Here is a 14,620-nt window from a genome sequence, read left to right as displayed (position 1 = left end):
CGGGGCTCCCTCCCTTGAGTCCTAAAATCAGATAGAGACTCCACTGAATTGCGAAGATGCTTATTGTAACTTGCGGCCTGGTGAGCTATAAGAGAATGACCAGACCAGTGCAGGAAAATCGAAGTAACAGTTGATGTAGTAGCCGGAATACGATTGTATGCATTTGGATGTGGCTACTGCGTTGAGTTGCAGCCTGGCAGGCCTGGTGTAGAGAAATAAGCAGCTGGAGACTTGTGGTCCAAGGTTGCTGTCTCCCAAAGCTGCCTTAGGCTGCGAATTTCCTCCTGTAGTTCTTAAGGTCGGATTCGGTTATTTGCAGCGGGGGAAGTAATTCGACTAGTCTAGGAGGGCAGTCCAGATCAGAGAGAGGGTTTCAGGATGGCTCTTTGTATTGATAGAAAATAATCGCCAAGGGGCCTGAAGGGGTATGTAGTAATATACTATGTACTGCGATCTGAAAAGCACACAAGTACAGAGGAATTGACCCTGTGAAACGGTATCTCGATTCGCAGGAGCAATACGTCAAGAGTTATTGGTCATACATCCATTTATGCCTCGGCACAACAGTATTCAGGAACCAAGCCAAGCACAAGTGAACCGCCATATGTCAACTCGAGGTCTAGCCCTCAGCTGTTTGATCAACACTTAGATGGGAGACAGAAGCCTGTCAAAGTGGAGTTGTGGACGTGGTTCTCGAAGACATGTTAAAAGCTCTTCTCAGGTACAGGCACCGCCAGGGCTGGCCGTTGGTCAAATCCATTCTGGCTAATTTCCGGTCCCGCAACGTGGTTGAAAGATCTAGGTACACTGTCGGTTTTCGATGATGCATGTTGGGGGTCTTACTCGCTGAGGCCTTCTTGGTCACGAGTCAGAATGCCAGTCGAACAGTACAAAAGGTGGACTGGCCGGTTTGTCAGTTAATCAGCATGTTTTCTTCTTCAGCAATGATCGTGATAAGTGGTTGATTTGGAGTCAAGTCAACACATATATACCTATTCGGTCTTGTTGTCTGTAGGGCGTTCAAATATACAACCGAGGTCAGGACGACCTGCAAGATTCAGTGCCAATGTTAAGTCAAGAATAGCCTTCCACTACCTTAGTGGAGACCGCAGAGGGCTGAATAGAGGATGTTCACACGTGGTGCCTGACCTTGATTTTCAATCATATCCCTCGGCTTAGCTGCTCAGAAAGTTCTCTCTATTCGACTGAATTCTGATCTCGCCTGAGGAATTACCAAAGTTGCCTCGGTTGAAAACAGAAAAACAAAGCCAAGTGGACTCCGGCGGATTTGGATTTTGGCCGCCACGCGACGCCAAGCGGATCCACTGAAACCAATGGAACAACAAGACTTGGACAAATGAGTGGATCGGCATTGCCATCGGCCCACCCGACAGGGCAAAAGCAAATTAATCGGGCCGAATTGACACGAAAAGGGAGCTTGGGAACCGGTGCCAACCAAGGCATTTCAAATCTGCGGCAACTCGCAAGGATTCATCGAGTCGCTAGAGTCGGTTGTAGACATGTCGGATGCCTAAGTCTCTGGAGTCCGAAAGAGAGCGTACATAGACTGCCTTGGCTGTATTCCAACTGAGTAACTCCGACGGGACATGGTGCATTAATGCGATATACGAACATCCTCGAGTCATGCATGTACTGCAGTTGGAAAATCAAGGCCGATTGGAATGATCCGATATGACCTTATCTAATCAGTCTCGCTGCCTGCCAATAAAGTCGACGAAGAAAGACTTCAAAGACACTCCGATCTCCGACGGCATTCGTGATGGCCGTCTGTTTGACCCACTTGGGGGCACTCTTAGTGTGCTCTTTCCAGCAAGTCCTCCGATACTGCACTGGTTCCATGTCCGCCTTTTCTTCACAACCCACTATGCACAGTGGAATTGTGTATCATCATGCACGATTGGAAATCGAGACTGCTCGGGCTGATGCAAAAGAGGGCCTCAGCAGGTCTTTGGAATGGTACCTGATTCGAATTTTTTTACCCCCTAGAATCTAAACAAAAGAAACAAGGCCCGCACTTGTTGATCATTCTATCTTCAAGAATTTCACTCATTTACGATCCTGATTGAGCCGCCCGCCCTCACTCAATACCGCGGTCTGACCTCTCCCTTGAGGTACACTTGCCCGTCTGCTGAAGATCCTTGTGGGCAGAAAGAGTGTGAGTAGCTGAGGATTGCGGCTACATCGAAAGCTTTCACCCCCAAGCCGCAACCTTATCCTTGAACAAGCCATGACGACAGAACTCAAAACCCAAGCCACCGGCCCGGAGCCACAGCTGCCAACTTCCATCCCATTTTGGCGTATGGTCACTCAACCCGGTGTCATCACTCAGGAAGTCTTCGACCACCCGTACGCTGGCTCAGGTACTGAGGATGACCCTTACACCGTGCAATGGATGCCCCAGGATTTCCGCAACCCAACCCAGCTGAGCAAGCCGATGAAATGGGGTATCACCATGACTGCCGCCATGGAGACCCTGGTTGTCGCTCTGGTCTCATCCGCATACACTGGCGGCATCGTTCAGATCCGACAGGAATTTCACATCGAGACAGAAGTCGCCACGCTAGGTGTCTCCCTCTACGTCCTGGGTTTTGCCTTGGGTCCCTTGATCTGGGCTCCCATGAGTGAATTGTATGGTCGTCAGCTCGTCTTCATTACGACTTACTGTGGATTGACTGTTTTCTGTGCCGCCACTGTTGGAGCAAAGAACAGTGCTTCATTGTTGATCTTCCGATTTCTGGCCGGTGCCTTCGGCTCTTCCCCTTTCACCAATTCCGGCGGCGTCATTGCAGACATGTTCCTCGCTCAGGAAAGAGGTCTCGCCTTGTCGGCCTTCGCATTGGCACCGTTCTTGGGACCTGTCATTGGACCGATTGTGGGAGGTTTCTTGGGCATGAAGGCCGGCTGGAAGTGGGTGATGGGTCTGTTGAGCATCCTGTGTGCTGTGATGTGGATCTGCGGTGCGGCCCTGAAGCCCGAGACTTATGCCCCCGTGCTGCTTCGCCGCCGTGCCGAGACCCTCTCCAAGATGACCGGTAAGGTGTATGTGAGCAAACTCGATCTTGATCAAGGTCGTCCCGTACCCAAGGAAGCCCTGAAGACTGCTATGTCTCGTCCATTCATCCTCCTCTTTAGCGAGCCTATTGTGCTGCTGCTTTCGATCTACCTTGCTATCATTTACGGTACTCTCTATATGCTGTTCGGTGCATTCCCTATCGTCTACCAAATTCACCGTGGATGGAACCAGGGTGTGTCCGCCTTGGCTTTCTTGGGCGTCATGGTTGGTATGTTAGCCGCGATTGCCTACTCGATTCCCGAAAACACTCGGTATTCCAAGCTGCTCGCAAAGAACGGCGGCTATTCTCCTCCCGAGAGCCGCTTGCCTCCCTGTATGATTGCCTCGGTGGCCCTTCCTATCGGACTGTTCTGGTTTGCGTGGACCAACTCTCCCGATGTGCACTGGCTCGCCAGTATCGCCGCCGGAGTGCCTTTCGGATTCGGCATGGTTCTCGTGTTCCTGAGCGTGTTCAATTACCTCATTGATGCCTATACCATCTTCGCGGCCTCGGTCCTGGCTGCCAACTCCTTGCTCCGATCCCTCTTTGGCTTTGCTTTCCCTCTCTTCACTAGCTACATGTTTCAGAACCTGGGCATCCACTGGGCGGCGAGCATTCCGGCCTTCCTGGCCTTGATCTGCGTGCCGTTCCCCTTTATCCTGTACAAGAAAGGTCTGGCCATTCGCAAGCACTGCAAGTATTCTGCTCAGTCCGAGGCCTTTGTCCAGAACCTTCTCAAGGGAATGGCCACCACGACCGAGAATGCTTCTCCAGAGAACGATTCTGGGGACAACTCCATTATGGACGAGGCCGTCACCCGTGTTCCTTCCGCCGTGAAAGATGACCCCACGGTGACCTCGCAGGTCTTGGACAAGGAGATCGACACTGGAAGATACTCCCTGGAACGCCCGCTGTCTCGTGTCGAGACACACTTGTCTCAGGTTCAGAGGGTCCCAACCTACGAGGGTAACCCATATAACGTTGACCGTGTCCACACTCGTGAATCGTTCAGGTGATTTCACTATACCTACCTTGCATGCAGGTCTGAAATCACAATCTGCATTTGATTTTTAATGTTTCTTTTCGGTCATTTTCCTGGCAGAGATTTTGGAGAAAAGCTGATCGTATTTTATGGTGATCTTACTCGGTTGGTTTGAGACTCTTGCTCAAGGAGGCGTTTTGGCTAGACGGAGCACACGGATGGTTCCATGTCGATTTTTCCGGATACCATTCATTGCATGTCTGTGGGGTTTTTTTTCGCTTCCGGTCTTTTTTTTTTCAACTGAACGAGCTACTTTAATGTATAGACTTTGGTTCCATCTCACTTTTCAAAATCAATCACTTCACTTCCGAACCTGTGGTCTTTCCTTTGGCTTTGACAGAGGAATGCATCTTCCAGACGCGACACGCACCCGACGTGGACTGTTTCATCGGGGAATCATGATTGCCGTAGGTCAATCGCTTCGAAAGAAACAGGTCTACTCATACTATGATGGGATCATCGTGAAGAGGGCTGGGACGTATTCACCGATTGAACAAGGTACTCATGAGATATTTAAGGTCCTGGGTCACATGATTTTGGCTGAGACCCGCAGTCAGGAGCTGGCTGGTTCAACCAAGTGATACCAAAGTAGTCTCCATTCAAAGGTCGCAAATGGTACTTTTTATATTACAGGAGCATAAGACACATCATAGGCGATCACAAGGCTCATCCAGCGGTAAGATCTACATCGAAAAAGAAAGACTCGAAACAAAACAAGGGGCCGTGGCATTCACATTCATACAACACCACAGCAGTGTCAACGACGAGAGACGCAGCATAGAATACCAGATTTGGCGAGGAAATAGAGCGAGCCGAGGAACCGGAAGATGGAAAGACCAGCAGTGGTCCAAAGAATAGCCGCGAAGTAGTTGGCAGTACGGACTGTGGACGTGTTCTGCAAATAGAAAAAGAGGAGATCAGTTTCTCGACTCGAATTGAGTGTCAGAGAAAAAGGGGGAAAGACAAAGACTTACCGTCAAGCAGAACCGATCAAGACCTTCGCTGGTAATGCACAACGCCAAAATAAGATTGCTGAAGATCCATAGGAGGACAAGATTCGTTCGGAATGCCTTGTACGAATCATCCATACTCTTCTCATGATCTTCCTCGGGCGCCACATACGGCGCCAGCGCACGTTTCACAGTTGCCTCGAATTGACTGTCGATATCAGACTGAGGCTTGTCGACCTCCTCGATGAAGTTGGACTTGGCATCGTCCTTTTTGGTTTGCGCTTCGGGTAGGGCTTCGCTCTTGTCTGATCCCTTGGTACCCCAAGAAACGTCGTGCCAGTTGCAGAAAGCGTACACCATCAGAATGTTGATCGAACAGGTCATGCCGCCAAAGTAGGCCCAAGAGGATGTAAACATGTGCCAGGGATCCATGTAGAGGAAACTGGCGAGAAAATAGAAGCCGTACGTAGAGACCAGAGCAATCAAGACTATACCAGCCCCGGAAGAACTGAAAAAGGAGGAAAGGAAGGCGCCGACACCCTGCGTTAGGTTAAAGTCCAATGTGCCTCCAGTGAACGCGTTCTTCACCAGGTAGAAGGACAAAACCAGAATGTAAGTTTGGACGATACTGAAGTACACAAAGGAGAGTGTGTAGAACAAGCGAGATCTTTTTTGTATCAGTTACCTGCCAGCCAAACTTATTGAGGAGCCGATAAACTTACCCTTTGGGTCGATTTCCGAGAGCCAGGATGAATTGCAGCATTAGGAAGAAGACATATCCATATTTTAGGAAATTGTTGACAATTGGCGTAGCCTCATTACCGAATGGCCAACCTTTATATCGATTGCTTTCGCTTGGTGTTCCGACGAGATCCATGATAACCGACGTTGTCAACCAGAAGGACGCTGTTGGATGCGATGTTAGAACCCAATATACACACATGACGCAAGCCATGCACAGACTGGGGCAGTTAGAAGATAGTCAGGTACATACCCAAAGAGAACCACGTCATCACCAGACCCGCAAAGTTATAGATCATCTGAATATGAAGGAAGAAAAGTCGGATGAGGTTGTGTCCACTCTTATAAATTCGAGTGAAGTGAATCATCGCATACAGACTGGCCGCAAAAGATCCGTTCAGCCAGCGACGACGCTGACCGATAAATTCTGCAGCGCCCTCGGGAACGTCTGTTTCTCCCTTGGAAGCCTTGACGTAGGTTAGATGCCATTTGAAGCCTGCCTTGGCCACTAGCTCAAAACACAGAATTCGGTCCTCGGCAAGGAACATGTTCTTCTTGAAAATATTCATGCCTTCGATACCCTTTTTGCCAAGCTGTTTGGAGAGGGTGTGATCGCCATGGAAATATTGCTCGAGGGGCCGGCCCATAATAGCACGGTAGCGATAGGCTGAGAAGGCGCCTGGTAGGACAGAGACGTAGCCAAAGGCAGATTCCAGGGGTTTATCGAGAATATTCGAGATTTTGTACTCAAAGTTCTGAGCAGCGACCAGAGGATTCATCAAATTCTTCCATCCTTTACCCAACATCGCATGAATCTCACCACATGATCCACCGAGATTCCTGTCATTATAGAAGGACTCCCATAGAGCGAGCAATGACTTTTTGCCAGGTTTCGTGCCGGCATCGATCAAAATGACTACTTCCGGGTTTAGGATTCGGGAAAAGGCGTTGAATAACCAGCGATGCGAGTTGATTTTCTTGCTGTTCTTCTGCTTTAAGCAGAAGATCATCTGGACTGGAGGTAGGTTTGTCGATTCGTCACCGTGGGGGCGAATGAGCTGTTGACTAGACGTGACGGAGAGCTGGGTGGTATACTCGAACTATATACAGGATTAGCAGACAAGCACTAAGTATATCTTACTCTCTGCCATAGTTAAGATGTTGGGGATCTTCCTTGGCAAAGGTGCTGCTTCGAAGAGGTAGGCGGCTTACAATATGTGCGACCGTCTCCCGCCCATCAACAGATCGCTTCATGATGCCATCTTGGTAGACGCCGATTGTTGCGAGCATATCGAGGGTATTCTTGTCACAGGGGTCGATTCCATCAAATACCAAGGTGACCACGATCTTTTGCCAGGCCGGTCCACCTTTGTTCCAGAACTCGGACTTTTTCAGGTTCACAATGTCGCGAATGTTTTGCATGACTCCATGGAGCGTTCGCGCGGTAAGCACTTTGTCCTCGTTGTAGTATGTGATTGCGATCAATAACTCGGTGTGTCGGTTGTACATCGCCGGTCGAAGATTGTATCCATTGCGCAGAGTGAACTCATCGGGGTCGCAAGTCGCCGCCGTATCTGAATGGGAGGGGAAAGGTCAATTCCATCCAGCTGCTGAAAATCACCTATTCCATAGCCGGGACCACTACAGGTATCGCAAACAACACTTACATCGCAAGTGTGAGAACTCCTCTGGAAATCCCTCCTCCGACTCTCGATATTCCTGCTGGATTGCATTCTGAATGGCACTAGGTACTGGGTAATCTACGCTCAGCACGGAGCCCTGGACCAGCTTGATCTTGCGAGTGGGATATCGACGCAGGCCCGACGCGGCCGTCTGTTGGCGGTGCTGCCAAGCCTCGGATGGCGTCTCCGACATGGGAGTGGAAACGCCCGACCGAGACGGAAAGTAACCCGTTGCGACCGTTGGATCTTGCAATGCGCCATCATGGAAGACGGCGGCCCCTGAATCTTGTAAAGTGTAGCGTTTGAGAGAGTCGGATGATGCATAACGGTCGTCAAATGAGCCGCTGAGTGGGCTGGGCTGGCTTGGATAGAGGAGAGACGTGGAACTCTCGGTCATGAGGTTCTTTTCTTCATGACCGTATTCGTTCTAGCGCGAGGACGGGGAGATCCTTGTTAGCGTCCAGGTCTCCAAGAGCTGTTATACATGCTGACCACGATGCGTGGGTGATTTGTTTCCAATGTCTTTTCCAACTAGCATCACTCGCAAACATCGCTGAAGACGCTCGTCCTCGTACACGAGTCAGCACACTTGATTGCAGCTTACCTCTGGTGTACCACCGGCAACATATGGGCTGTTCCCCTCACGGGCTGGAGCTGGAGCTGGCCGTGATTGATCGGGGGAGACTGTCCGCGAGGACTGAGCAGAGTCTGAGTGGGGGGTGTTCATGGTCATGTTGATCGCATTTGTGTGCTCTTGCACGAGAGGCCGATCGTCGTCGATTGGGGTTGCGGTGCCAGATTGAGAGTCGCCCAGGCCAACAGAGATGGAGTGGATGGTGGAAGCCTATGGTAACAAGCAATCAAGCGACGGACGAAGCAATGGACTTTCCAAAAGAGCGACTGGCTGTCCAATGTACCCAGAGGAAGCGAGTGAAGGGGGAAGGGGGGCTGGTAGCTGAAGAGTTGGAGGAGCCAGCGAGGAGGGAGAGTGGAAGAGACGGGGGACGCAAGGTATGAAGGTGCTGCAGCAGCCGGTCTGCGTTCAGGTCACTTAAGGGTGTGGAACTGATGTGAGTGCACCTGGGGATGCACAAAGGTTCTTGACAGGTCGACAGGTCGACTTTACCGCAATGCCGCCCTGAAGTGAAAGCGATCGGCCAACAATGGTGAGATGATCTCAATTGACGATCTGCCCCTACTCAAGGGACGGAGCGGATATACTAGTAGCAGTACTGTAGGTAGGGGTATGGGGTATGAAGAGGACAAGGAAGGCCCGGGTCGGTTCTAATGAAAGAATACGCATAGGCATAAGAGCACGACCACCTATTGACCAGCTAAAGATAGTCTGTACTAAGGACTTTGTATGAGTCTGTACCGTTACTGGCCTTGAAGGAAGCCAACACTTTCAAACGGATTGACGTGGAGGCTGGGTGGGGATCGTGGATGTCTCTGTGGATACTTGAATGTATACGTGCATATAGTCCAGTAGTACTCTCTGGAATGGATTTTCCTAAAAGCACATACTTCTTCAGTACATCACGTATGCCACTGGCTCGCACCACACGGACTGTACTACTTGGGTACCAGGAAAATGCTCTGGGATAGTCGGATCATCGCGAAAGAACCACTATTATTGATCATGAAACTGTGCGGTACTATACAGTATACACCACTGGTGACTGCCTATCTACCTAGTATGCACTACCTAAGTAGTAGGTAAGCTAAGGTACTCTCTTGTAGCCTGATGACCTTAGCATACCTCGGTCATACCTATCTATGCAATTGTCGTCGTAGCCAAAAAATCTCATCCCAAGTAGAACAACTAGCAACGTAGTGCTGTGATGGTATAGGTATATGCTCCAGCCATCATACTGCTAGGAGGCTAGGAGCAATGACTCTCTGTCTCAACGTCCCTCTAGCATTGCCACTGCTAAATTTACCAAAAGGCTGCGTTGACTGCAAGAGTTCCCCAGCCAAGTGAGTGAGTCGTCGTTCCACTAGTGGGTCTAGTGGATCCCCGACGACGCGTTGTGGCGGGTCTCTTTGATGAATGCCAATACATATGGTTGGAGTATGCCGGATGCTCCATCCAGGTGAGTCCATTCCTTGTCTTGGTGGTTCGTCATCGCCTGTCCAAATCCTCGGCAAGTGGTACTGCTGTGAGACTGGGCGACTGTGCGAGTGGACATGACTGTTAGGCAAGCAAGTCTCACGCACCACCCCACAGCCGGTCGACCTGACCCCAGATGGTGGAATGCCTGCCCAGTTTTGGACGCTTGAGGGGAATTTGAGTGGTACAACGGTAGCACGGTCGACCATTCTTCTAGTCGATCATAATCATTGAGCAAACAGAGTCAGTCAGTTCGTAGCTCCAGCTTTTGACTATAGTCAAATCTAAAATCTAGTACAGGTAGATAAAGCTGCGCACATGGAAGTCTATATCCAATCAATATCGCGTGATCTGGGTTTGCAATATTCGCAACATCCACCCGACTTACTCGAGCATGTATACCTGATAGCGTTAATACGCTACTGTACTTGCTTTGCAGAACGCCTGCAGGTCCCAACCAACGCTCGGGTCAAGAGAGTGGAGTTTTGGTTCTAGACTTCAATTCGCTCACTCCCCCGATCCGATTGATGTCTCCGAGTGAAACCACGGATGAGTACGTACTACTCTACTCAACAGACTGAGTCGACTGGCGCATTACATTACTGAACTATATATAGTAGTTGTACAGAGAACAGAGCACTGGACCACGGTGTACCTATGTAGCTACCGGACTGTACTTGCACTTTCTTGTGTGAACATTCTACCTTGCCAAGCCTAAGTCCAGCCTCCTAGGTACCTACCATGTATTCGGCACATATTGAACAGACATCATTCGTTTACTGGGCAATGGGCACTACATAGAAGATATTAAAGGTTGAAGGACACTATACCCAAGCTCAGACCATTAGAAGAAGTTGGACCATCATGGATTGATCAGGAGAACGTATCCTTCCAGATGCAAAGCCAACCTTATCACAAAGATATAAGGGGCCAGTGCCAGACCTGGAATCACATGGATGGAACTCGATTCCAGAGCGACTCGGAGGCATCCCCGAATGTCACAGACCGTGGCGATTGTAGCAGAGGTGGACGATCTTCTCTTGGTGTCGAATTGGAAGTCGACTGTCTACACTCTACGGTACCTCCTATGTGAAGATGTCATTGCTAATTATTAATTCAATATCACAACAACAATAATTAAGATAGTAATAATAACAACAATAATAACACCAAGTTCTTCCTCTAGTATTCTGGAGAGCTGCCGTCTGGATCTCGCTTGTGGGTGTGCCGACCCGACCGTCTTTCATCTCTCGGGCGCGAACCCTAGTTCAACATTGTGTATGGACTTTCAAATAGCCCCTTGAAAGCGGTGGAAGGGAGAACACTTCCAGCACCATATGAATAGGATGATGTACAGCTGTGTGTTCAGATGGAGGTACTAATTAGGTTTCTGATCTATCAACTGACAATACACCCCTGCAGGTCGACGGGAGGGTTCAAGTCCAAGCTATAAGTCCCAACTATTGTTATTGAATAGTAGGTCTCGAAAAGTTCCCCGATGGAGTTGGTTCCCAGCTTAATCACGGAGACTCTTCTGTGCGAGAAGTCTCATGGTTACAATATAATAGTATGTATAGAATCCCTATCATTATTATTATGGAAGATAACACTTTCCATGGACTCGGAACGGATGCAGTGGTGTTATCATGCTTAGAGTCTCCATATGGTGTTTCCTCATGACGCGGCTTTGGGCTGGATCAGCGGGAGACCTACTCGCCTAGTCACCTGCGGTAGTGTCCGGGACCGATTCACGCTAGAGGAAGCGGGTCCGATGACGACAAACCGGGTATATCTTTAAATGGTGGGAGAGAATGGTGCCTTTTACCTCATGGCAACTGGTGGGATCATTCAACATTGACATTGGCATAACTACTAACTAGGTACAAGGCTATATATAGTAAAAGGCCATGAGCAGCAGTTAAGTACCGGACCACACGGGAAGCGCGGCCACCCTATCACGTGAACGCACACCCATTTGGTACTGTCACATGACCATGACCCCGGTCGCGACCCCTTACCACTTTAGGTTAGCACGGTGGTTCCTGGCCGAGTATATATAGCAGTTCCAGAACTGCCTTTTTTTTCAGGCTAATAGAGGCAGTTCGCCGTTTACATCAATCAATTGTTTGACTGGTTATATGGAGCAAATTCATCTTTAACATACTTATCGAACGAACTCAACCCATTTACTTCAACATTAAAGATAAAGCTCAATTAATATAAAGCCTAATCATGAAATGGCGGGACAATTAACAATTCCAGATTCAAGTAGATGATACCCGCCCAGGGAGGTATATATGCACACAGTCGGGTATATACCTCTTACGTCGTAGGTTGGTAGCGGTGGTATATACTATCTGCCATGTCTAGAGCCTCAGCCACCTACAGTATTTCAAAAATCCCAACGAAGACCGGGCGTCTGCCCGGGCCTAGACAGGATCTTATACCGGACGATGTTTTCACCTTATCTAATGAACATTGGTACAACATCCCTCTCTACGGTGTATACCACCTCGATATCTGGAAAACACCCCCTAATGTGTCCAACATCCATTTCCTCTAGTTAGTAGGTAGGAGGTACTGAATCAAGGATATAAGTAGGAGGTAGTTTCCAACATTTCAGTTGTCAATGAGTTGAGCACACCACATATGAAATGGTTGTGCCGTACAGGGAGGTCACCCGTACATCCATGGTTGAATCCATGAATCTCGTGCCAGCTTCGAGCTACCTTAGAGATTGGATGTACTATGTATAGGTTGAACAACAGGTACTGAAGGAAGATAGGTTGACCTGCTACCTGTAACTGTCGGGCGGGCATCACACGAATCAACTTTGAGGTACAACCGACCGGCCCTTTCTCTAACTGCTTTACTTTGCACCATCAAAGTACGATAAGGTGAGGTGAATATCGAATCTGGGTAGCTAATGGGTATGAATCCTGCGTCCAATCATACCTACACACACCTAGTACAGGAGTACAGGGGTCACCTCACGATACTGATACGCCGAAATGTTGACCGAGGTCACAGCGCGTCATTACTAGTGCCGAGCTCTGTTCAATTTGCGGGGTATTCAAGCATCCATCAATCGGCATAACTTGGAAGTAGATCAACCAAATCCCAGTTTCGAAAGAACACAACTTCATCTCTCGCTACAACGTCTACGCTCAAGACTGAGCTTCAGTTCTCTGCAAATCGTTTGCATCTCGAGCAACCAATTGGCATCAGCTTTTGACTGACACCACCTTTTTGGTTCAAGATGACCACCGCAAAACCACCATTTGAGTCTCTGCCGCTGCGCAAGGACGGTCCAGCCGGGAATGCTTGGGGTCTGTTTGGAGAGCATGATGAACTGGGCATGCTTAATTTACTCACCCCCGCGACCACCAGAGCTGCCGCACAGGAGATTAAAGAAGGAGTTCGAGTCTCCACAGATTGGTCTCTGGACAGTATGGCCGTGCCCTGCTTTGGACGGGTGCCATTTGAACATACACTCAAGAACAAAGCTCCGCGACCGGTCAATGATGATATCTTGACCTTTAATACCCAAAGCAGCTCACAATGGGATGGATTCCGTCATTTTGGATACAAAGATGGATCGGTGTTTTTCAATGGATGTTCCCAGCAGGACATTGAGCGCTCCACACGCAATGGTGTACATGGTGAGTCTTGTGAGATCAAGGGCGAGTGGACCTGTGATAGCCACCCGGCCTGATCTTCAAATATGGACCACCCACCGGCAGCTTTCTGATGTCTTCTTGTAGTCTGGGTGGAACATGGTGGTATCGTCGGACGCGGTGTACTCCTCGACTACAAAGCCTGGGCGGAAGCCCATGGGCAAGAGGTGGATTGCTTCGACACCCAATCGATTTCCGTATCGACTCTTCAAGAGGTGGCTCGCAGCCAGCGAGTTACTTTTCAGACTGGAGATATCCTCTTCGTTCGCACCGGATGGACCCAATCCTACAAACAGCTCTCGCCGGTGGAGTGTCAGCAACTGGCGGATTACAAGACGCCGCCCGTGATCGGAGTCGAGTCCTCGAAAGAGACACTCCGCTGGATCTGGGAAAACAACTTTGCAGCCGTCGCCGGTGATATGCCCAGCTTTGAAGCGTGGCCTCCTCAGAAACCTGATTTCTTTTTGCATGAATGGCTGCTGGCGGGTTGGGGGATGCCCATCGGAGAACTCTTCGATCTTGAGCGGCTGAGCCAGGAATGTAGGCAACGGCAGCGTTGGACCTTTTTCTTTAGCAGTGTCCCATTGAAGGTCCCGGGAGGTGTTGCTAGTCCTCCGAATGGCATTGCCATCTTTTGAAGTTCAGACGGTCGTGGACTGTTTGAGCTTTGAGTTGAATCTTAATCCTTACCATACACTAGAGTGACTAGACTACTGCCAAAGGTCGAGTGCAAAGATGCAACTCGCAACTCGCAACGCTGAACAGGAAGATGGTGCGCATGTGATCTTCCGCTGGGTTGTTTCCCCTCCCACTTTCCCATCGTGGCCGCTATCGGCTACAACCGCCTCGGGCGGGGAAACGCGGCCGTCGGACCGATCAACAATCGCCAACAGTACTTACTCTCTTTCCGCTGGCACGGGGTGTCGTAGTCCATCTCTACAGACTACAGACTACAGACATCCCTCAGAGTGGTACACAGGAAGACACCGTGCTACTTGGTGAGAGTCAAATCACGGCAGGCTGAGGGTCACCAGTTCAGATATTGGAGGTGTGATGCAGTGGCCTTGAACCTTGAATCCATGATCTGAATTGTGTGGACAGTTGGATTGGCCCTCTGTGCATGTCGCCTTTTCTTCTCGCTCTCTCCTCCCCCCCCCCCTCTCTCTCTCTCTCCGAGATATCGAGTTCCTCATCTAGTCACGTATCATGAGTGACGGCAAAGGAGTGGTGCGTCGACTACAGGATCTCTCAAAAACACGATCTCTTGTCGCGTAAGTACATATCTCACACATGGAGCAGGGACCTTGATCCTCTGGAGAAAGGAACCGACACAGAGGGCACTAC

At 49.7% G+C, this 14,620-nt stretch overlaps 3 protein-coding genes across 3 annotated transcripts; 2 read left to right on the top strand and 1 right to left on the bottom strand.

The window, feature by feature from the left end:
- Positions 1-2,248: 2,248 nt before the first annotated feature.
- N7539_006528 (MFS transporter) lies at positions 2,249-4,090 on the top strand (the record flags this gene model as incomplete). Its single annotated transcript, XM_056936130.1, has 1 exon — positions 2,249-4,090. The coding sequence occupies one exon, from the start codon at positions 2,249-2,251 to the stop codon at positions 4,088-4,090; it is 1,842 nt and encodes a 613-aa protein (XP_056789054.1).
- A 783-nt stretch (positions 4,091-4,873) lies between these two features.
- On the bottom strand, positions 4,874-8,222 carry N7539_006527 (Chitin synthase C; the record flags this gene model as incomplete). Its single annotated transcript, XM_056936129.1, has 7 exons — positions 4,874-5,011; positions 5,091-5,733; positions 5,789-5,972; positions 6,061-6,907; positions 7,020-7,381; positions 7,475-7,916; positions 8,094-8,222. 7 exons carry the CDS (start codon positions 8,220-8,222, stop codon positions 4,874-4,876), a joined length of 2,745 nt encoding a protein of 914 aa, XP_056789053.1.
- A 4,636-nt stretch (positions 8,223-12,858) lies between these two features.
- Positions 12,859-13,914, top strand: N7539_006526 (uncharacterized protein; the record flags this gene model as incomplete). Its single annotated transcript, XM_056936128.1, has 2 exons — positions 12,859-13,261; positions 13,364-13,914. 2 exons carry the CDS (start codon positions 12,859-12,861, stop codon positions 13,912-13,914), a joined length of 954 nt encoding a protein of 317 aa, XP_056789052.1.
- Between the last annotated feature and the right edge of the window lie 706 nt (positions 13,915-14,620).

Source organism: Penicillium diatomitis (genome assembly GCF_028827545.1).
Source record: "Penicillium diatomitis strain IBT 30728 chromosome Unknown utg000008l_segment0_segment0, whole genome shotgun sequence".
Taxonomy (NCBI): Eukaryota; Fungi; Ascomycota; class Eurotiomycetes; order Eurotiales; family Aspergillaceae; genus Penicillium; species Penicillium diatomitis.
Note: the sequence above shows the minus strand (reverse complement) of the source record. Positions and strands in the feature narration are given on the sequence as shown.